The sequence below is a fragment of the Lutra lutra genome, chromosome 18 (genome assembly GCF_902655055.1).
Source record: "Lutra lutra chromosome 18, mLutLut1.2, whole genome shotgun sequence".
Classification (NCBI taxonomy): Eukaryota; Metazoa; Chordata; class Mammalia; order Carnivora; family Mustelidae; genus Lutra; species Lutra lutra.
Genome location: NC_062295.1, coordinates 23,839,345 through 23,861,128, shown reverse-complemented (window position 1 = coordinate 23,861,128; position 21,784 = coordinate 23,839,345). Strand labels below are relative to the sequence as shown.

At 51.7% G+C, this 21,784-nt stretch overlaps 2 protein-coding genes and 1 long non-coding RNA gene across 4 annotated transcripts; 1 reads left to right on the top strand and 2 right to left on the bottom strand.

The window, feature by feature from the left end:
• Positions 1 to 18: 18 nt before the first annotated feature.
• KAT8 (lysine acetyltransferase 8) lies at positions 19 to 10,452 on the bottom strand. The gene is made up of 11 exons (XM_047713362.1): positions 10,226 to 10,452; positions 8,825 to 8,899; positions 8,570 to 8,745; positions 4,598 to 4,651; positions 4,335 to 4,499; positions 3,456 to 3,545; positions 1,168 to 1,308; positions 975 to 1,068; positions 729 to 879; positions 437 to 591; positions 19 to 206 (listed from the first exon to the last, which is right to left on the bottom strand). Exons 1-11 carry the CDS (start codon positions 10,434 to 10,436, stop codon positions 142 to 144), a joined length of 1,377 nt encoding a protein of 458 aa, XP_047569318.1. The 5' UTR covers positions 10,437 to 10,452; the 3' UTR covers positions 19 to 141.
• A 1,304-nt stretch (positions 10,453 to 11,756) lies between these two features.
• On the top strand, positions 11,757 to 20,497 carry LOC125090577 (uncharacterized). Its single transcript, XR_007124382.1, has 3 exons — positions 11,757 to 12,266; positions 12,309 to 12,854; positions 19,611 to 20,497. It is a non-coding gene; the product is annotated as an uncharacterized LOC125090577 (long non-coding RNA).
• Positions 13,456 to 17,868, bottom strand: BCKDK (branched chain keto acid dehydrogenase kinase). Of its 2 annotated transcripts, XM_047713363.1 has the most exons (13): positions 17,735 to 17,833; positions 17,315 to 17,359; positions 16,777 to 17,159; positions 16,588 to 16,656; positions 16,385 to 16,495; positions 16,024 to 16,071; positions 15,824 to 15,943; positions 15,643 to 15,741; positions 15,277 to 15,350; positions 14,858 to 14,986; positions 14,678 to 14,767; positions 14,005 to 14,163; positions 13,456 to 13,912 (listed from the first exon to the last, which is right to left on the bottom strand). In XM_047713363.1, exons 3-13 carry the CDS (start codon positions 16,969 to 16,971, stop codon positions 13,768 to 13,770), a joined length of 1,239 nt encoding a protein of 412 aa, XP_047569319.1. In that variant the 5' UTR covers positions 16,972 to 17,159; positions 17,315 to 17,359; positions 17,735 to 17,833; the 3' UTR covers positions 13,456 to 13,767. The 2 variants fall into 2 exon arrangements, with proteins under 2 accessions (XP_047569319.1, XP_047569320.1); XM_047713364.1 differs by lacking the exon at positions 17,315 to 17,359 and having other exon boundaries at positions 17,735 to 17,868.
• Positions 20,498 to 21,784: the final 1,287 nt, after the last annotated feature.

Genomic DNA, 21,784 nt, shown 5'->3' with positions numbered 1-21,784 from the left:
ACTTCCAAAGTCCAGAACCACTGGCAGAATTTACTTTATTAAAAAAAAAAAAAGTGATGAAACAGGTCTGTACATATTTACAGGCAGGAAGGGGAGTGGTAGGGAGGGAAGCACGGGTCCGGCAGCAGGGGCGTAGCCCACTCACTTCTTGGAGAGTTTGACCTGCTTGTGCTTGGGGGGTGCCCACTTGAGACAGACTGAGTCCACTGTGGGGAGAGAGGCATGAGAGGCGGGGCTGGGCCCCTGGGCCCAGGCCAGGTTTCACCTCCAGGTGAGAACAAGGGCATACTGAGTCCTGGGGAGGGGGCGGGGCTTCCGTCCTGGGAGCTGGTCAAACTAGTTTGGGATCACATAACAGCCAAAAGGTGGCTTTGGATCCCAGGAGATCTTAACACCTACCCCCCACCACACACACCCTGGGCAGCCCCCCACCCACCTGTTATGGGTGGTTTCTTATACTGGGCGCTTTTGAGGTGCTCTTCTACCAGCTTGGGTGTGACACAGATCACATGCTGGCCCTTCCAGTACTTGACCATGTTGAGGGACTGTAGGGTGCTGATGATGTCATTCTGGGTGATGCTAGTCATCTGGCTGCAGAAAAGGATTAGCACAGATGTTGCAGACAGTCCCCTTGTGGTGTCTGACTGGGACAGCAAAAGGGGAAAAGGACACAGGATCACAGCATCTTAGAGGAGTCCTTTCCTCTTTAAGGGTTCCAGGGCCCTCACCTAAGGTCCTTGATGGACAGTGTGCCCCGGAAGTCTCGCAGGATCTCCAACAGGACCCAAGACCAGTAGCTTCGGTAGCTGAGCTTGCCCAGGTCAGACAGTGGCTTCTCTGGGGAGCCGACCGTGCTCTCCAGCTTGGAGAGCTCATAACCTGGTGGCAGAGGGAAGGAGGCTCCGGAGGACCCAGCCCTGCCCCGGCACCCCCGCCCTGGCTGCCCCTTCCTCCACAGGCCAGGAACCACTCACTGAAAGCAATGAGGAATTTTCCATAGCCACGGCGTTGGTAGGGGGGCAGAGTCAGGATGCAGGCCACATTGTTGCCATCTGGAGACTCTTTCTCCTACAGTAGTGTGTGGTCAGGACCACTGGGGAGGCTCAGCCTGACCTCTCCAGGTCAGAGTCCCCACCCTCCCTCAACCTGGGCTTCCCAATCCAGCACCTTAGAGAAGTAGCCAACGATGTGGGCCCCCTGCCTGTCCACCTCGGTCAAGATGTAAAAGACGAAGGGCTCCACGTCGAAGTACAAGGTCTTGTGGTCCAGGAAAAGCTTGGCCAGCAGACACAGGTTCTGACAGTAAATCTGAGGGGTGGGGAAGGTGGAGGCAGGCTCAGTGAGCAGGTGTAGCTGCTCCCCACCCCCAACTTCAGTGAGGCCTGGACAGTGGCTGCTACCCTGCTCTGCAAATGCCAGCCTTCAGAGAGCAGCCAGTGCCACACTAGGGAGAAGTGGGCTCCTCCCCAGAATAGCAGTTTTAGAACTGAGAGGAGTCTTACAGTCATTTTCTGATGGACAGGGAAACTAAAAACCAGACAGCTGGATTAATCAATGACAACTTCTTTTTTTTCTCCCCGGTGCAAAAAGGTGAGTTGTTTTGGCTTTTTTAGGATTTTATTTATTTATTCAGAGAGAATATGTGCAAGCGTGGGGAGGGTCAGAGGGAGATGGAGAATCCCAAGCCAACTCCACACTGAGCACAGAGCCTGACGCAGGGCTTGATCTCATGACCCTGAGATCATGACCTGGGCCAAAATCAAGAGTCAGACACGCAACGGAGCCACTCAGGTGCCCCAAAGGTGTTTTTTTGTTTGTTTGTTTGTTTTTTTAGTTAAAGCATGGGGATAGGACTCATGGGCAAAAAAGATTTTTTGGTTTTTTTTAAGATTTTATTCTTAAGTAATCTCTACACCAGCATGGGGCTGGAACTCACAACCCCAAGATCAGGGTCTTACACTCCACTGACTGAACCAGCCACGCATCCCAATCAGTTACCACTTCTGAGTGCTAAGTAGGAGTTGAATTTTCAGGGACATTAACTCTTACACTTCAAATCAGGAAACCGAGGCTCAGAGGAGGTAAGTGGCTGATCTAAGGCTATTGAGTGCTAGGGCAGGATTCAAACTGGTATACAAGTTCTGTCTTGTTCATAGCTGTATCCTCAACAGCCAGCACATGGCTAAGCGGGAAGCTTGGTGCTTGATAAATATTTGCTGAATGGATGGCTCTGAGCCGATTTGCAAAGCCTGAGCTGTCTGCCCACCTGGCCATACTCCTCTGCTGGGCCTCGGCAGCCCTCCTTATGCACCCAGGCTAGACCAACATCAGGACGGAGAATGGATGGCTTCATGGCACAGACCAAGAGGCCCTCTGGTTTATGACACCTTTTACATCCACTCTTATTTGACCCAACGATTGTGAAGTCCAGAATTGCTAGCCCATTTTACCTAGGAGGAAACTGAGGTTCTGGGAAGGGGAAGTCCTTGGCTGAGGCTTCAAAGTTCACAGGGTAGAGCTAGAAAGAACACCCACACCTCCTGCTGGAGCCCGTTCTGCCACTCCCACTGTTCATGCTCAGAAAGGCAAACCAGGGGACCCAGGTCAGGCTAAGAGCAAATACTTCCCATTGAGCTATTTATCTCAAGGCTGGCTGAACACAAGGAGGTCACCAATAATAATAAAGGCCCATGTTTACTAAGCATCTTCTTGATACCAGACACTGTGTTAAGTACTTGACATTGCTGTCTCATTTGTTCCACCAACAATCCTATTGGGTAAACATTATCATGACTCCTATCTTACAGATGAGGAAACAGGAACAAACAGTGTTAAGTAACTTGTCCAAGGTCAGCTAATCAACCACAGCACAACTGGAAGCAGGAACCACTCAGAAACCTGCCCTCTTTGCCTTACCCTCTACTGTCTGTCCCCCTGCCCTGGGAAACAGGGACATTTGGTGAGAGGTTCCCAGACTGACCAGGCAAAGGCCAGGTGCTCAATGGCAGCAAAGCAGGCTGCAAATGCCCCACCCTGCCCCCTGAGGTCCTGCGGCCAGAAACCGGGAACTCCGCTCTCGGAGCTACACAGCTCTTGGGCAGCAAGTCTCACACAAAGCCATCCCCTCCCAGGGAAGAAAGCTTTCCTTCAGGCAGAAAGAGAAAGCTCTTTTAGAAGCAGCCTCTGGCACAACAATCTTCACCCAAGCTAAGCCACCCCATCAGTAGAAAAGTCTTCAGGGACAGAACAGAAACCTGGTCCCCAAGGCTGGTACCCCATGGTCGGGTGTTTACTGTGCCCCACCACAGGCCCCTCGCCAGGCTAAGCATGATCTCACAGGCCTTTCCCAGGTTGGGGCTTGTCCTCAGACCGGCCTCTACCCTTTGGTGACAATGAGGATCACCCAGGAGGTGCTTGCCCCCACCTCCCCAAAGCACTTAGGCCCCCTAACTCACCTTGTGGTCTTTGCCGTCGACCTCATACACAGAGATGTTGCTCTTGCGATAGATCTCCTTCCCGGGGGGCTGCCGCCACTGACACTGGCCCTGGGGGTGTGGATTGGGGAGATGAGGGCTTGAGACCTTAAGGTTTTCTGCTGGGAGCCCCCATCCCACCGTGTGTGGCTTGCAACAGGTCTCCACTTCTGTTTCCCCATCTATAGACCCTGGGCTCCATACTTCACCTACATCAAGTAATCCTCCCAACTACATGAGGAGACAGAGCCCATTTTACAGATGAAGAAACCAAGGCACAGAGAGGCTAAGTAACTGGCTTGAATATCACACAGCTAGACGGTCTCAAGTTCAGGTCAGCCTGGCTCTGGAGGACTCTGGAGGGCTCTCATCCATGACAGTGGCAATCCCTTAACCGCATACATTTGCCTCAGGTTGCGCCCTTCCGGACCCGCCCTCCTGTGCTAGTGCTGTGAGCCCCCAGCATCCCACACCCCCATCCCGCCTCTGCCAACGCTTCCCATCTGGTCCACACCTTCCACTGCTCAGGGGCTATGCTCACTTCCTCTTTTTTCCTGAGGAATCTGGCACTGGGCCGGCCTTGATGAACATGTGGGGTCTAGGTTGACCTGAGGAGGCGGTAAGGGCTGGGATTACCATCCCCATTCCACAGAAGAGGAAACTCAGGCCTGGGGGAAGGCAGCAAATTGGCCACAGTCACTCGAGCCAGGCAAAGCCAGGCCTAGAACCCAGGGCTCTTGAGCCACGGGCAGCTTTTCCTCGCACTCAACTCCTCTGGACCTGTCTCTCTTCCCTATGGCTGCTGCCTCAGCCCCTCAGCCTGCACACCCCTCTCGCCAGGTCCAGGGAGCCCCGTCTCACCAAGTGGAAGCGGTAGCTCTTCTCAAATTTCATGTACTTGAGGCAGTACTCGCAGAGCCACAGTTTGGGCTGTTTCCCGTAGTCTTCAGGGAACGGTGAGAAGTACCAGGCATCGATTTCGTAGTTCCCGATGTGGATCTTGTCCACATACTTCACCTTGGTGATCTGCGGGTAAGGTGGGAGGGCAGGGCAGTGGCTGGCTCAGGGCCAAGGAAAGCCAGGCAAGGGAGAGGCCCACAGTCAGGAGCCCGGCCCCTGCTTACCGCTTCGTGTTCCTTCTCCAAGGCTGCTGTGGTGGGGTCCATCTCTGCGTAGGTCTGTGCAAGGACAGAGCCGTGAACAGAGGTAAACAGAAGTGGTGGTCAAGTGGTATCCCCTGCACCAGAACCCAGTGCTTCCCTCCTGTCTTCCAGATCTCATCCCCTATATGACACTAATAACCACATGAACAGCTAACTTGTTTGACGTGGTTTTGAAGCTGGCTGGGCCAAGCTCCTCTCCTGCCTTACCCATCCATCCACACATCCAAGTTTGGACCTTTTGCCAGATGAACAGGACTAGGATCAGGAGGTCTGGTTCCAGCCCTCGGGCTGGTAAGAGCTTCAGCTACACAAAAGGATCAATCCAGCTCTGCTCAAACTGTCATGAGACAGATGAATACCGGATCTTATCTTCTGTGCCCAGAGCAGGAACTGGTGCTGGATTTCCCAGTGTGACTGGGCCTCTTTCCTGAGCACCAGATCCAGGGAGCTGCCTGCTCCCTTCCGCAGCCACAGCAGGCTCTAGGTATCCAGAAAGGAACTCAACCGGTCCTCCCCGCAAACCTCTTAATCCTCCTGGGGTCCCCCTCTCACTGGAAGCAGCACCCTCAGTCCAGCTGCCCAAGACCAATAGCAGGTCTGCTCTTCGGACTCCTCCTCCTCTTAGCCTGGCATCTGATGAGGGGCCAAGGTCTGTCAATTCTTCCTCCTTGATGTCTCTGCCATTGGTCCCTCTCTAAAACTCTTCTCTGGCCAACTCCGAAGAGCCACTGCCACCATCTCCAGTCTGGACCCCTAACTAAGCTTCCACGGATTCCCAGCCTCCAGGCACAGCCCCTTCACATCTACGCTCTCAACGCCCCTCTTTCTGTGGCCTTCATGCTGTGCGCACGCAGCTCCCTCTCCCTGACCTCCAAAAACTGCTTATTCAGCCTCGCATGGAGCGTGAGGCAGGGGAGTGTGAAGTGAGGCAGTTTTGTGAGCCATCGTGTGTAAACTGTTTTTACTGTGCTCTTTCCTGTCCTTCAAGGCCTTGCACCTTGCCCACCCCCTCTGGGAGACCTGACTGAATCCTTCCGCCACAGAACACGCCCTCTCCCTTCCAAGTTTTGTAATGCATTGTTAACAACAATCCACTCTCCCTGCTGCCACTTAGTTTCCCCAATCTTCCAAGTCCTTAGAAATCAGGGACTAGGGACACCTGGGTGGCTCAGTTGGTTAAGCAGCTACCTTCGGCTCAGGTCATGACTCCAGCGTCCTGGGATCGAGTCCCGCATCAGGCTCCTTGCTCAGCAGGAGCCTGCTTCTCCCTCTGCCTCTGCCTGCCATTCTGTCTGCCTGTGCTTGCTCTCTCTCCCTCTCTCTCTGACAAATAAATAAAATCTTTAAAAAAAAAAAAAAAAGAAATCAGGGACTAAAAGTCATGTCACCCTCATAGCACATCCTGTTCCTAAGCCAGACTCTGTAGGAGGAACCAAGCACACAGCCTGATAATGGAAAGGGACCCCAGGAAGGCCTATGACCTACACCATGGGAGATGGCAGCTTTGCCCTGTGGCTGGGAAGGCAGGAGGGGGTCAGCATTTTCCCCAGATCCCTTTCCACTAAGCACCTGGCCTGTGTGGCCTCATGTAACCTTTTCAGCCACGCTGAGACATAGCCTTTTTATTTCTATTTTAGAGAAGTAAAGAGGCAGGGAGAGATGAGGTCACTTGCCTTTGGGGACTAGCTAACTGCCATTTATTTCAAGTGCCAAACACGCCACAGGCATTATTTTCTTTAACCCTCACAAAGACCCTGAGACAGGAGCGCTCGTCATCCACATGGCACAAAGAGGAAACTGAGGCACAGAGAGGTCAGGTTACAGAACTGGTACCCAGCACCGCTGAACACAGGCCCCTGGCTGGTCCAACTCCAAGCCTAACCCCTGCAAAGATGAGGGAAGAAGGATTTTTCTCCTCACATGCCTCTTTAAAAACCCACTTCCCAATTCTCACAAAAGACAATCCTCTTCTGTGTATGTGTTAAAGAATTACAAAAACACTTTTCTTAAATGCTACAATTTATTTAAAATTAAACATTAATTTGGCTCTGAAGAACCTTGCTTATTATTAACTCCCCGATTATCCATCATCCTTTGATTTTATCACAACTGGCCCATTGTCATCCCTGCTGACTACCAGCTTCCAGGTACATTTTTGAGACTTTAATGTGCCAGCACAACCTGTTCGAGGAACTAAGAGAAACTGAGACCTGGCCACAGGTGGCTATTTGAATTCATTAAATTTAACACAAATTTAATTTTTAGCCACACGAAACACATCCCAAGTGCTCGGTCACCACATATGGTTAGCGGCACTACTCTATCGGACGGTACAGATATATTTCCACCTATCACTGGAAGGTCAGTAGGACACTGCTGCCTTAGACCTTGCAGGGTCTTTGCAGCTTAGGGTATTTCAAAATTTTTTTATCACGATCCACAGCCGGGAATGGTTAGCACTGTAACCCAGCTGACCTGTCCGTGCATACACATTACATGTATTTGTACGTGAAATAAAAGCTTCTCAAAAACAATATATAACGTTTAATAAAGTGCAACGTACTCTGACATTTCCTATCTTACCCTATTTTTCTTTTCTTTTCTTTTTTTTAACCAGGCCCCACACTCAACGTGGAACCCAATGCGGGGCTTGAACTCATGAACCTGAGATCAAGACCTGAGCTGAGATCAGAGTTGGACACTTGACCAACTGAGCCACCCAAGCGCCCCATATTTTCATTTTAAGTAATCTCTCCACCCAACATGGGGCTGGAACTCACAACCCCAAGATCAAGTCACATGCTCCGCCAACGGAACCAGTCAGACACCCCTCTTTCTTTCATTTTTAAATTTAAAAGCCTGTTACAACCCACTGAATTTGGCCGTGCCCCCCCCAGTTGGAAAAACATTGCCACAATGAGCACTCAGAAGCAAGCACACAGAATATGCACACAATGAGCACTCAAAAGGAAATCACAGTTGGCTGAAACTAAGGAATGTCTAAGTGCTTGAGAACTCAATAAATCCTGGTCTCATCTGCGCTCCCCATTTTACAAATCAAGAAACTGAGGCTCAGAGTGGAGGGAAGAGCAACCCCCACGGGTGGCATGGATTGGGGATAAAAATACCCAGCTTTTGGATCAAGAAGGATCCTTCCAGGTTTTGGATCAAGTAGCCTGAGTTTCTAAGGACGTGGTGAAGTCATGATTAAGGACTCTGGTGCCCTGAAGTCAGACAATCCAGAAGCTGGCAAATCTACTTCCTGACCAGATTCTTAAAACTTATCTGTTCCTCCCTGTAAACTGGAGATAATAACGCTGCTTACCTCACAAGGCTGCTGTGAAACTTCAGTGAGATCATATATTAAAATACTAAGCCTATAACTTCGGCTCACAAGCCAATAAATGTCTGCCATTATTATTCTAATTCCAGCCCACCCTTTTACTAGCTGTGTAACCTTGGGCATGTTACCTAACCTCTCTGATGCTGCTTCCTCATCTACAGAAACCATGATCGCCATGGCACTGGATGGTCAGGAAGGATATGAGCAGCTTATATATGTGCAGGAGTCAGCACAGTGCTGGGCAGCAGCAGTGCCCAAAATCATTCATTCTTTTCCTTCCTTTTGGACTTCAAACCTTTGTCTAAGGTGGCGTGGCAAATAGGAGACAAAGAAGCCTACTGCTGCAGGAGGCCCTGAGTTCCAGTCCCAGCTGTGCCACTTCCTTGTTGTGAGACTATAGCCAAGTGCTTGCCCTCTCTGAGCCTCACTTTTCTCTGCAAAGACTATCTGGCAAAACATGGGCAAAGTCCCTGGCACATTGTAGAAGCTTAAGAAACTGAAGCTGTTGTGGTTCTAGCACCGGGACTCAAGGGAGTTGGCAGAGGCAGCTGAGCCTCCTGAGGCCTTGGAGAAGGGAAGGGGGCCCGGACCTTCTGCACATGATTGATCTCATCGTGCTTGCGCTTCTGGTTGCGAGTGATCTTGCGCTCGGGCTGCTCAGCCAGCTCACTCAAGTACTTCTCAGAGTTCTTCTGCACAGCATCTTTTACCGTCTTGGTCAGCGCCAGCCGGTTCTTGTCTACCCATTCGTCCAGTCGCCGGTTAACTGTGAGGATGGGCCATGAGTGAGCTGCCCTTCCACCCCTCTCCCCCAACCCAGGCCCGAATATCCCCAAGTCACTCACAGCCTACGTAGTGTACATAGAATTCCTCTCGGCCCTCCTGATCATTCACTCGAGACTGAATCACTTCAGCAGAATCTGTGAAAGAAAAAGGCTAGGATTATCAGGAAGGAAGGCAGGAATGAACAAGAAGGATCCTTCACACGGAGGAGCAGTTTCCAGATTCCAGGGTCACACATAAGCTAACAGCACCTGGCCACATCTGCCATTCCATTGATCACTGCCTGTTAAGTGGGCCAGGTTGGAACTGTTACTCTTACTTTGCAGGTGAAAAACTGAGGCTTACCCAGGCTCACATATGTACAAAGTGCTAAGAAGTTAACACTTAACTGAGCTTAAGTCTGGCTCCAAACTCAATGTTTGTTTTATACTCAGTTGTTCATTTGTTCAGGAGTCATGAGGGCTGGCTCTGCGTTTATATATAACCCTAGCTCCCCACGTCCTTTATTTAACTGCAAATTATTTTGGTTGAGCTTCAGTTTCTTCGTCTACAAAACACGGATAATAGTGCCCATCTCAGAGGGTGACTTAATGCTTCTAAAGGTTTTAGCATAGTACCTGACAACTAGCAGACCATTCAACAAATGAGTAAGACAACCACTGTGTGTCTGGTCCTATGCTGTGCTACTGCTGGGTAGAGAAGACATAGCAGTGAATCACCAGAGGTCCTGCCCTCCAGAAATTCCCACTTTGACAGAGGAAGACGCAGACAGACAATGACAACATAGGTCACATATACCATGGCTGAAGTATGAAGAAAATGTTGCAGGCACATACAGAAGGGAACGACTCACTCTGCCTGAAGGGAGTCAGTAATGGCATCACAGGAGTTATGGTATGTTAAAAGGCTGAGTAAGAGCTAGCCAGGCGAACCAGGAGAAAGGAAAGAAAGGACATGCAAAGCAGCGGGCAAAGGCGGTAAAAGGCATATGGTCTTCAGAAGGTACAATGTGGTCTGCTCTGGTAAGGGCCTTTGCTAGGGGTGGCTAGGAACCAGAAAGGTCAAAAAGATGCACGCCATTCTAAGGAATTTGGGTTTTATTCTGAAGATGAGAGGAGGGAAGGGGAAGGGAAGCTCGTTTTTGTTGTTTCCGTAGGTCCTCTTCACTGGCGCTTGTTAAAGAGGGCTGGAAGAGGAAGTCGCAGAGACAAGAGACACCAGCAAAGAACCAAGATTTTGTTGAAAAGGCAATGAAGCCTGAGATTGGACGAGCAAGTGAAATGGGAGCTCTACATAGCATTAGAAGAACTCGGTGACTGTCTTGACTAGTGGGGTTTGGAGGCGGCGCCGGGGACCGCCAGAAGTTCCGCGTTCCTCCCTCAAAGTCCCGCCCCCATGACCCCAGGCCCTCAGAGAACACGCCCTCAGACCCCGCCCCGTGGCCTTTTGGGCCCCGCCCTCACGCCAGGTGCTGTCCGGGCGTCGGCACAGGTACGTTTCTCCGATCTCCACGGTGACTTCGGGCTCGCCGCGCGCCGGGGTCGGAGGAGAGACGCGGCCCGGGGACGGGGCGGTCCCCTCGACCGCCGCATTCTCCCCGGGCCTGGGCTCGCCCTCCCCCGCGACCCCTGAAGTCGCCGCCGCAACCGCAGCAGCTGCTCCCTGCGCCGCCATCGCTGTAGTGGAGATGACGCCAGAATCCGGCGCCGCGCAGCCCTTTAGTTCCGGGTCAGCGACGCGTGGCAGAGGCCGCTGCCCGCTTGAGGGTGGGATCTGTGACATAGCAAGAGCTCATTGGTTAGTGCGGCCTGCCCCCGCCCCGGCCCAAGTTTGATCTTTCTGTGCCAATTGCCCTGGAATTTTTTTCAGTCTGGAAATATGGCTGGACCCCGAGTTGAAAGAGGAGATTTTCCTGGTGTGATGACTCAGCCCGGTCTTTTAGGGCCTGGTACCCGAGGAAGCGAGGGTGTGCCCCTTGGCAGAGGTGCTACCCCCACTTTACCCGGTACCGGGGCGAGCTAGAGCGGCCTCCCTGGCTGCCTGGCATTAAGGCTTTGAGCCCGGATTTAACACCCACCATTTCGCCGCCCATCTCCGCCAGACTAATCCAGATCACCCCTTTTATAAAGATTGAAGGAGCCGCCTTCCTTCAGTCAGGGTGAGGGGAACAGGATGGCTGTGTCCAGAGATAGCCAGTAAATTGCTCTCATAGAATGAAACCTTTTTTTTTTTCTTTTTTAAATGAAACCTTTCTAAGAAAAGAACCAGGCGCTGCATAACAGACATCCCCTAAACAAACTAGTCAAAGGCAGTGGACATACTGGAGAGCATCTTGAGCTTAGTGAGGAATCTTGGGTTCTGACCCTGCTCTGGGTAAATTGTGCAAGGTTGTTCAACCTCAGAGTGCCGGTGAAGGTTAAATTATATATAAGTGTATAAACCATATAGCTATATAAAGGGTAAGCCATATATTTACCTATCTCTTTGGTATATAAAGTGTGTTGCACAGTGTCAAACAGGGTAGGTACTCAATAAACATTCTTTTTGGCCATTCTCTGAATTTTCTTTGACTTACAGATTGGTTATTGGGATTAAAAGCAGTTCTAATTGAGTGGAATGCTCAATTCTAACGGAGTTGGGACTCGAGTTTCAGATCAAGAACTAGAGGAGTTCGCTGGGGGTGAGGTGATGGCAGTGGGAAGCACTAGTAACTTGGGGAAATCAGAGAATTGGTGGGAGAGTGAGCAGTGAATGCCAAGTGTTTGGCTGCATAATAAGCCAAAGAAATAAGTCAGGCAAGAAAAAAACATTGTAATGCCTTGGGGCGCCTGGGTAGCACAGTCAGTTAAGCTTTGGACTCTTGGCTTCTGCTCAGGTCATGAGATAGAGCCCCTCATGAGGCTCTGTGCTCAGCACAGTATCTGCCTAGGATGGTTTCCCTCTCCCTCTGCCCCTCCCCACCCTCTAAAACAAATCTTTAAAAAAAAAAAATCACAGTGCCTTCTCCTACTCCCCATCCTACCGCGCCCCCCCCCCCCCCATCTTCAAGACTGTTATTCTCTCCACCCATGGTTCTGGTGCCTCACTTTTGACTTCACCCAACATCTTGTTACAGGGCTGCTGTCCTTTCTAGTTGAGGATTAGCCCAGGCTTTATAAATCCCTGATCCAGGTTACTACACCAACCTCTTGACTAGTCTCCCTCTAATCCTCCTTCTAATGTGCAAATCTGTTATTTCTAGAACTGTGTGGATGCTTCACCCAGACCCTTTGGAATCTCTTTTTGTTGCTTCTTCAGATCCAGATTACTTCTGATGTGCATTCAAAAGCCAGAGGCTCTTTATCAAACTATCCCTTGGGCCAATAAAGCTGTTTTGCCTAAATAAAGCTGAAAAGGCAGGTGGGGGGCTGGGAGGAGTGGGGGTGGGGTGGGGACACGCCTGGGTGGCTCAGCCTAGGTGGCTCAGTTGATTTCATATCCATCCGACTCCCACTTTTGGCTCAGGTCATGATCTCAGTGATGTGTTCGACTCTGATTTTGGCTCAGGTCATGATCTCAGGGTCATGAGATCAAGCCCTGTGGTGGGGTCTGGGCTCAGTACAGATTCTGCTTGGGATTCTCTCTGTCCTCTTCTCTCTCTCAAATAAGTAAATAAAATCTTAAAAAAGCAAAGGGAAGTTTTCAGTTTGGAAGTTTAAGTACCTATCCACCCCTACTTTCCAATACAGACATTAACCAATGATTATCAAGCAGAGTTCATCAATGACTGTGGAACTTAGCTCTCTTGCCTCCAACTCTAAGGCAGAACTTACTAGCTAGCCCTGCACTTTTGCCTGAGATGATATCCTTGTCTGGCCTCCTGCCCTTCCCTTTCCTGCTTCTCCTACTCCCTAACTGGAGCACTTTCTCAACAAATCACATAGACACAAAGCCTCCTTTCAGCGTCTGCTTCTAGGAAATCCAACCGGAAACATCTCTGCCCTGCTGAAAATCTGTCCATGGATTCGTGCTGCCTACAGGATAAAAGCCTGTATTTCCTGGCCAGACTCCAAGCACGTCCCCTGCGCCACAGCCAGCAGGATTTTCAGCCTGGTAAGTCACTATGGTTTCCACCACCTGGCTTTTGACCTCCAGATACAATTTCTGTCTTCCTCAATCCCCTACTTCTATCACCAGTCCTACCAAGCAGGGTTTCAGGCCCTTATTCCCCTCCCTTGGGTCCCCACCTACTGTCTGGAGCCCTTTCCTTTTGCCCTCCCCTACCAGGGCCCCACTGTCCCCTGGGGCCTGCCAGGATATAATTTTATGTGTTCCTTTTTCTTGGCAGAAGCAGGCACAGCTGGCAGGCAGTATTTTTAACCTTACTCAGGAATCAGGTGGCTCAAGGAGGTTGCCCAGTCTGGTAACCTTCACCTCTAGAATCTGTGACTGCCAGGAAGGGAGGTGTCAGAACTGAGGCCTGAGGCTGGGCCAGCTTGGGCCTTCAATATAGCCTGGGACCCAGAAACATGTTAAACAAAACTGAACATTTGTTAAATGAAAAGAGATTTGGGGGCAATTCTATACCTGGCCTGACAGGCTGTCTGGACAGTTCGAGACTGGGACACAAGCTACATAAACCCAAGGGCCCAGGGAACCAGAACAGGATGGCAACAAAAGCTCACCTGCCCTCCCCACACACGGGGCCCAAGAGGGCATTCAAAATGTGAACTTTAATAACAAACAGCAGGTCAAGGTCGGGGTTCCCCAGGAACGAGAATAAAGGAGATGGTGCTGGAGGCCTCAAGGGACCCCACTTCCTCTCCTCCAAGACCTGGAGGCAGGGAAGCAGTGGATCTCTGTAGAGGAGGGGTGGCACCGAGCTCCATGGAATTCCATCTGTTTGGGGCCCGAAGACCCAAGATGCAGCAGCATGTGGACCAGGGTGGCACCCTGCCTCGCCCAAAAGGTCCTGGCAGGGTGTGGGGCCCAGGTGAGGCAGGCAAGTAGGCCGAGGGCTGTGGGGTCAGATGCGGAAGCTTTCCTCTCGACCATCAATGTGCCGGAGCCGCAAGTAGACGTCTGTGCCAATGCCCTGCAGAGACTGCAGTCGAAGGGAACCGCCGAGGTACTCCGCGTAGGCCCGTGAGGTGGGCAGCCCGAAGCCAAAGCTGGGATGGGCAGGGGGACAGGATAGAAGCTTCAGAGGCTTAGGTCTCCTGGGGCCCCCATACCCCTCCATCCTGGCCAGGTGGGGCCTCACCCGTGCATGGGCCCTGATTGGCCGCCACTGTGCATGTCCAGGTGGCCAAAAAGGGGGCTGATCCGGGGGTCCTGGGTGCTGGCCTCAGCTGTAGTGAAGTGGTAGTCCATTACCCGGTCCAGGTCCTTGTGAGCGATGCCCCCACCCCGGTCTGAAATCCTGGCAAGATGTTGATAACATAGGCTTGGCTCTGCTTTGGTGGGAGCCTCACTACCTCTCAAATAAACAGTGCCAAGTCTGCCTTCCTGCCCCTTCCACCCAAGGATGGGATGGGATCCATCCAGACCCTGGCCCTTGTTTTTTTAAGGAACATCCTTCCATCCTCACTTCTGCCTGGGCCCCTAGCTGCTTACACCTTCTCACGGGATTTTACACTTATTACCAACCCAACATCGTGGTCATGGGATTTTACACTTACTACCAACCCAACATCGTGGACTGGTTACTCCTAACTCCCCACTCCAGGCCCCTCAGTTGCTGACAAGGATAGGACTTGGCACCTGCAGCCAGCCCCAGATCCATTCCTATCCAGCTCACGGCATTCAAAACCAGAGAGCATTCTGTCTGACCAGGGACCAAGTCTCAGAGTAGAGCAGCTCCTGGCTCAAGGTCATGCAGCAAGGCAGAAATAGCGACCCCCACATTCCCAGCCTAACTCCCACTCAGGGCAAACCTGATGACAAGATCAATATCATTGTTGGCGATGGTGATGACCACATCTGGGACATTGTAGGGAGTGTCGAGGTGACTCTCCATCGTGGCTCTATGTGGGGAGGAAACACCAGTAGGCGGTGGTGCCCCAGCCTCACCCCAGTTCCTGTCTGCCCCCTTCCAACATATCCAGCCAGCCTACCTCATGGCATTCTTGAGGAGCTCAGGCAGGATGTAGTCCAACGGCATAGGGATGAAGGGGAAACGGGCGGCCACGTGTCCATTGATGCGGACGCGGGGGGCATTGCCATACTTGTGTTCACACAGGCGTCTGTGGATAGGAGCAAACCTAGCCAGTGATTCTCAGACAGAGGTGGTTCTGCCTCCACCAACCCCAGATGCAATTTCTAGAGAGATTTTTCCTTGCCACAACTGCGAGTTGTACTGAATAGAAGCCAGGATTCCTTCTAAAGATCTGAATAAGCACAGGACAGCCCCTAAGATTTATCTGACCCAAAATGTTAATAGTGCCACATTTGAGAAACCCTGTCCCAGGCAAGGGCTCAGACCCAACCCTTCCCAGCCAGAAGCCCTCCACCCCCTTAGCTGTTCTAGCCTCACCTGGCGAAGTCCACCCACTTTTCAATAATCTTCTTTGGCGACAAGCGAGTGCAGATGATGCCAACAAAGTCAGGCTGGCAGGAGAAAGAAAGTCAGGACTTAGCAGTACCTTGACCCACACCTTGCCATCTCTGGACCCCTGAAGCAGCCCCAAGCCTCTTCCAGGCCCTTGGCCCAGCCCCTAGCCCCAGGGGACCCTGGCTTGGTCCTGTCTATCCCACCTGGAAGTTCTCAGATGCCAGCACCCACCTGGTAGGTGTCAGATCCCAGCACCCCACCTGGAAGGTCTCAGATCCCAGCACCCCACCTGGAAGGTCTCAGATCCCAGCACCCCATCTGGTAGGTCTCAGATCCCAACACCCCCACCTTGTCCTCATGCAGCGCCAAGTGATGTGTGGCCAACATGCGGATCCCAAGCCTCGAGGTCAGTGTCTTGTCCAAGAAGTAGCGGACGAGTTTCTCATCCTGTGAAGAGTGGGTCCTCAGAAACCCCGTGCCTTTCCCAGGCCCCCCAATAGGCCCGGGTGCCCACTGTGCTGCCCCTGACCTCTATGTGCTTCCGGCTCTCGCGCAGGCCCTCCGCTAAGAGGGTCACCACATCCTTGTGGTCGTCCAGCAGCTGTCGCACCAGCTGGCAGTACTGAGCCTCGTCCGCCTGGTCCTTGATCTACAGGCCACAGAGTCATGAGCTTGGATATTTTGGCCCTGACCTCTCAGCCCCTCACCCTGCCCTGGCCCAGCCCTCACCGGAGGGAAGTCTGTCAGCTTCTGGAAGGCACGGATGTACAACTCGTGCTGCAAGGAAGAGGTGTGGAAGTTCACAGGGATGCTGTGGGCACTGGGTAGAGAACAGCCACCCATGCTTACCCATGGGGATTGCCATCCACCCCAATGCACTTGGTTTAAACCTCCATTGTGGCCTTTTAAGTCTCAGTAAATATGCAGCTTTGGCCTCCGAGGTCTTGTGTCTGAGCCCTCTGGCCCTGAAACCTTTTGGCAGACAAGGTTCTCCCACTCTGGTCCCATCTCCTGATACGCCTCGTGGGCAGTGGGCACACTGATCTACAGTCCCCTCTAGAAAAACTCACACCCCCTGAGGCCACCTTACCACGTGCAGTATGGTGGGGTTGCAGCCAATGATAAAAGGAAGGCTCCGGAAACCCTTGATGCGGTGAGCAATCCTCACTGGCAGCTCTTGATGCAAGTACCTGGCACTTTTCTAGGAAAAATGAGGGAAGTCAGGACCAGGGCCGGACAGGCTGTGCCCCGGCTGCAGGAACCAAGAACCAACCAAGGGGGCTGGAATCTTACCAGAAGGTGGCTGCCATCCTGAGAGCGGCCAGCATAGAGCATCATGGTCGGAGTGAGGCGGACTGAGGGCTGGAGGGGCGAGGGGACTTTGAGGACTGGATCTGCAACACCCGTCCCCACCACATTAGCTCCACCCCTTCCCTGAACATCGTCCCCAGCTCCAGACCGGACCTCTGCCCAGTTGCGCACCTTCTCAGCGGCCACATCGATGGCCGACTGGTTGTAAAAGGAGGTGACAGTCTTGGAGCGCTCCCGCGCCATCTCCACGTGGTGCGTATCGGTGGCTGATGTGGAGCGGGCCCGGAGCGAGAGTGCAGGCCCCAGTAAGGGCCGGAGTGGAGGTCCGCTCCGGGGACCACTCCCCAGCACAGACGCCAGTATCATTGTCCGGCTCTGCTCCTTTGTTTCTTTTCAGACTAGGCAGCTGCTAGGGCAGAGCGCCGGATACACCAAGGCGACCCCAAAGCGGGGCAGGGGGTGTATGGGTGGGCAGGGGCTTTTCTCTGACTTCAGGAGCAACGACGGCAGGTCAGGGATGCTGACAAGCTCAGCCCCCAGGGAGCAGCTCCCATCTGCCAGGGAAAGGGAAGGGGTAGTTGTAAGGATCCGAATCCAGACAATTTGCACCATCTCTCCACGTGGACACTGGTATCATCAGACCCGGGCAATCTCTATACCCACCCATGCAACCACCTCCCCAAACACACACGGGCCGGGCCCGTACAACCTTGTTTTCCCGGGCTATTCTTCAACTTGAGGCTCTATCTGGTGCCTGGAGGGGAGGGGATCCTCAGACGCGTCCAGCCCGAAAACAACACCCCTCCCCGGTGCTCCTGGGCACCCTCGTTCAGGGGGCGGGGCTGACCCCTACCCAGCGCCTTCAGACCCGGGCCCCCCACGAACGTGGCCTGCCTGTGTGTGGCACACAGCTTTGTGCCCCCGGGGGCCGGCTGCATCGAAGTAGCGGCCCGGGAGTCGCCGTCTGGGTTCCCCCTCCGCAGGGTCACTTGGTTCGGCCCGGATCCCCCCCTTTACGGTAGATGCCACCCCGGTCCGCGCGCACCCCGCGGTCCAGCTCAATGCCGGAGGCTACGAGCACGCGCCGCAAGCCTCGGCAGGCAGGGTCCGCGCCGGCTGCTCCACTTACCGCGGGGCCGGGGCCAGGGCCAGGGCCAGGGCCAGGGCCAGGGCCAGGGCCGAGGTCCGAGCGGATGGCCCAACAGTAGACGGGCCGGGAGAGCCGAGCCGCCTGCGCCCTCTGCCGCCGTGACGTCGTATGGGCTTTGGGGGCCCGGTGCCTCCTGGGAGTTGTAGTTTGGAGCCAGACCATATCAGCTACGGCCCTGCTCCTGGACCCCCAAATAAATTTCCACGGCTCCTTCCTGTGGTCTCCCTGGGTCTCTGTCTCCTGTTTTATAAAACAGGCTTCCTGGGAGCGAAATAGGAGAGGACGAGAAGACCCTTAGATGTGAAGCACACAGACGAAATCCTTCCTGCTTCCCTTCCCTGCGGTCCCATCCCTCCCTACCATTATTTCTTGACTCATTTGTGGAAAACCAGACTGCTAGTTCAAACCCTAGTTCAGCCACTTTTACCATCTGGAATGACTTGACTTAAACTGCCTCATGCTTTAATTTCTGTGTTCGTAAAATTAGGATGTACCAAACTTGGGATTGTGTGGGTATATGAGTTTATAGATGTAAAGTGCCTAGAACAGTGCCAGGCATGAAATTAGCACGATGTGAGTATGTTATTATTCATTCATGCCTGACATGCTTATTGGGTGACTTTTCTGTGCAGAAGAGGAGCTGGGGTATTGAATCAAATAAATGGACCCTCCCCTGACCCACAGAAGAAGAAAGTTTCAGTGTCATAAATCCTGATGAAGGCTGCACAGGAAGGAAGCATCAGATAGGGTCTGGGACATTGGTACAGGTGCAGCATGAGTAGGATGTGGTCAGGTACCCAAGCCTTAGTGGGAAGGGCATGACAAGACAGAGAATAGTCTGGATAATCTGAGGATATGCCTGAAGCCATGTGGAGTCTAGGAAGAAGGGCCGAATGGGGTGACTAGAGCCTGATCGTGAAGGGCAAGGAGCCTGCAATTCATCCTGAGATAGTAAGAAGTCATTGAAGAGTTTTAATTTGATCTGCTCCTTAGATAGAATCCTGTTGCTATAATGTTTGCAAGATTGGTTGTTGGTGAGACCAAATGCAGAGACCAGTGAAAAAAACTATTTACTTTTCCTAGGCAGGAGGTGATGGAGAGACTTTACTGTGTGTGTGTGTGTATGTGTGTGTACTTGTATTTGTACTGATCGGATTTTTCTTTACCATGATTATGTATTTTCTAAATATTTTTTTAAATTTCACTTTTTAGGGGCGCCTGGGTGGTTCAGTGGGTTAAAGCCTCTGCCTTCGGCTCAGGTCATGATCTCAGGGCCCTGGGATCGAGCCCCACATCGGGCTCCCAGCTCCATGGGGAGTCTGCTTCCTCCACTCTCTATCTCTCTGCCTGCTTCTCTGCCTACTTGTGATCTGTCTGTCAACTAAATAAATCTTAAAAAAATTTTTTCACTTTTTAAATTTTTGATATGTTTTCTTTTAATATTGTATTTACTTATTTATTTGTCAGAGAGAGCACAAGCAGGGGGAATGGTAGGCAGGAGAGAAGGAGATTCCCAGGGAGCAAGGAGCCGGATGCGGACTCCATCCAGGATCCCAGGGTGTTATGACTGAGTGCAAGGCAGACACTTAACTGACTGAGACAACCCAGGCATCCTTTTGTTTTTTTTTTTTTTTAATTTTTTAAATTAAAAAAGGATTAAATGGAGCAGGCAAACATCTTTGGAAGCCCAAAGGCTATCTTTAAACTTCAGCAGAGGTGGACCATTTACCCACGGCCAGAGGGCCTGAGGAAACTGGAGGAAGGTCTGCGATACCACGAGGATAGGGCTCCCTGAGTCTCTGGATTTCCATTGCGCCCCCTCATCCCCACACCATTCCCACCCTTTCTTTTCCAGCTTCCTGGCAATATCCTGGACGGAGCCACGAGGCCTCTGAGCTCTGGAGGCAGGCACGGCTCCAGCCGGTGGAAGAAGGGAGAAGGAAGGCTGGTTCCGGTGGGGAGGACAGCATGCGCAGAGAAGCAAAGGACTCGGAGTGCTTGCAGTGTGCCAGAGCTCGGCGCTCACGTGGCCGGGGCGTGTCCGGGAGAGGGTTGCTGTAGTGGCCCAGAGGCGGAGGCGTCTGGGCAGGACTTCACCCCAACTGACCTGGCTGTCTTGGCCCCCGGCTCGGCCTAAACTCGTTGCTGACACTTGGCGGCGGAGGGTGGACATGCACCCGGGCGTTTCATAACACTCGTGCACAGTCCACCACTGCTTGGGCACTCTTTGATGAGTCGTGTGTTGTATTAATTTAATCTTCATAGCAACCCATGAGGCAGCAACTATTATTATTATTTTACAGAACGATTAAAAGACTTGTTCTGCTCTTTTCTCTCTGTCCTTACCCCCCACACGCAATGGCTCCAGCCACACTGTCCTCCCTGTTGCTCCCTAAGCAAAGCAGGTAGGTTCTGCCTCAGAGCCTCTTACTGGCTGTCCTCTCTGTCTGGAACGCCCTTCCCTAGATACCCACATAGCTGACCCCTCACCTCCTTCAAGCCTTCCCCCAAATGTCAACTGAATGAAGCCCACACTGACCATCCTATTTGAACTTGCAGTCACCTCCATTCCCCTCACTCTAGTTTTTATTTTATTTGTAGCATTTGTCACCAACAAGATCCTATATACTTTATGTATTGATTGTGCACTTTTTCATCTTTTTAAAAGGATTTACTTATTTATTTGTTTGAAAGAGTAGGGGGAGGGGCAGAAGGAGAAGGAGAGAGAGAATCTCAGGCAGACTCCCCTCTGAGCATGGAGCCCTGAGCCCTGAGCCCTGAGCCTCACCGTGGGGCTCCATCCCATGACCCTGAGGTCATGATCTGAGCCCAAATCAAAAGGCGGATGCTCAATCAACTGAACCACCCAGATGCCCCTTTTATCTTCTCTTCTAAAATATAAGACCAGGGGTGCCTGGGTGGTTCAACTGGTTAAGCATCTGACTTCCGCTCAGGTCATGATCCCAAGGTCCTAGAATTGAGCCCCGTGTGGGGCTCCCCACCCAGTAGGGAGCCTGCTTCTCTCTGCCCCTCTCCCACTTGTGCTCGCTCTCTCTTTCTCTCAAATGAATAAAATCTTTAATAAAATAAAATGTAACACCAGAGCATGAATATTTGTCTGCTTTCCTGATTTATCCCAAGCTCCTAACACAATCTCTGGCACATAACATGGGCTCCATAAACATTTGTTAAATAAGTGAAGGAAATCTGGGGCTTTATTTTCTGAGCTATTGAAATGGGATGCTATTGAAAGGCAGAAAGTGACAGGACTACATCATTATTTTTTTTTAATAAGCTCTAGGCCAAAAGTGGGACTTGAATTCATGACCCCAAGATCAAGAGTCACATGCTTTACCAGCTGAGCCAGCCAAACACCCCTACAATCATCCATTTCTCAAAGGATCACTTTCTTTTTGTTTTTTAAAATTTTATTTATTTATTTAATTGACAGAGAGACAGTGAGAGAGAGAGCACAAGGAGGGAAGTGGGAGAGGGAGAAACAGACCTCCCGCAGAGCAAAAACCCCAATTCGGGGCTCCATCCTTGGACTCTGGGATCATGACCTGAGCCAAAGCCAGATGCTTAACAAGTGAGCCACCCAGGCACCCCTGAAAGGATCACATCTTTTTTTTTTTTAATGTCCTCAAAAACATTTTTTAATTAATTTAATTTTTCAGTGTTCCAAAATTCATTGTTTAGATACCACACACCCAGTGCTCCTTAATACCCACACCAGGGTCTCCCAACACCCATCCCCTCCCCTCCAAAAACCCTCAGTTTGTTTCTCAGAGTCACAGTCCTCTCGTGGTTTGTCTCCCACTCTGATTTCCCCAAATTCACTTCTTCCTTCAATCAATATCCACCATGTCATTCCTTATGCTCCACAAGTAAGTGAAACCATATGATAATTAACTCTCTCTGCTTGACTTCTTTCACTCAGCATAATCTCCTCCAGTCCTGTCCATGTTGATACAAAAGTTGGGTATTCATCATTTCTGATGGAGGCATAATACTCCATTGCATATATGG

Coding starts and splice junctions, on each gene's coding strand:
- KAT8 (XM_047713362.1), bottom strand. CDS start 10,436: ATGGCGGCGCAGGGAGCAGCTGCTGCGGTTGCGGCGGCGACTTCAGGG. Junction 8,900..10,225: donor ACGCCCGGACAGCACCTGGC/GTGAGGGCGGGG, acceptor TTTCTTTCACAG/ATTCTGCTGAAGTGATTCAG. Junction 207..436: donor TAAGAAACCACCCATAACAG/GTGGGTGGGGGG, acceptor CTCTCCCCACAG/TGGACTCAGTCTGTCTCAAG.
- BCKDK (XM_047713364.1), bottom strand. CDS start 16,971: ATGATACTGGCGTCTGTGCTGGGGAGTGGTCCCCGGAGCGGACCTCCA. Junction 16,657..16,776: donor TCGATGTGGCCGCTGAGAAG/GTGCGCAACTGG, acceptor TCGCCCCTCCAG/CCCTCAGTCCGCCTCACTCC. Junction 16,496..16,587: donor AGGATGGCAGCCACCTTCTG/GTAAGATTCCAG, acceptor CATTTTTCCTAG/AAAAGTGCCAGGTACTTGCA.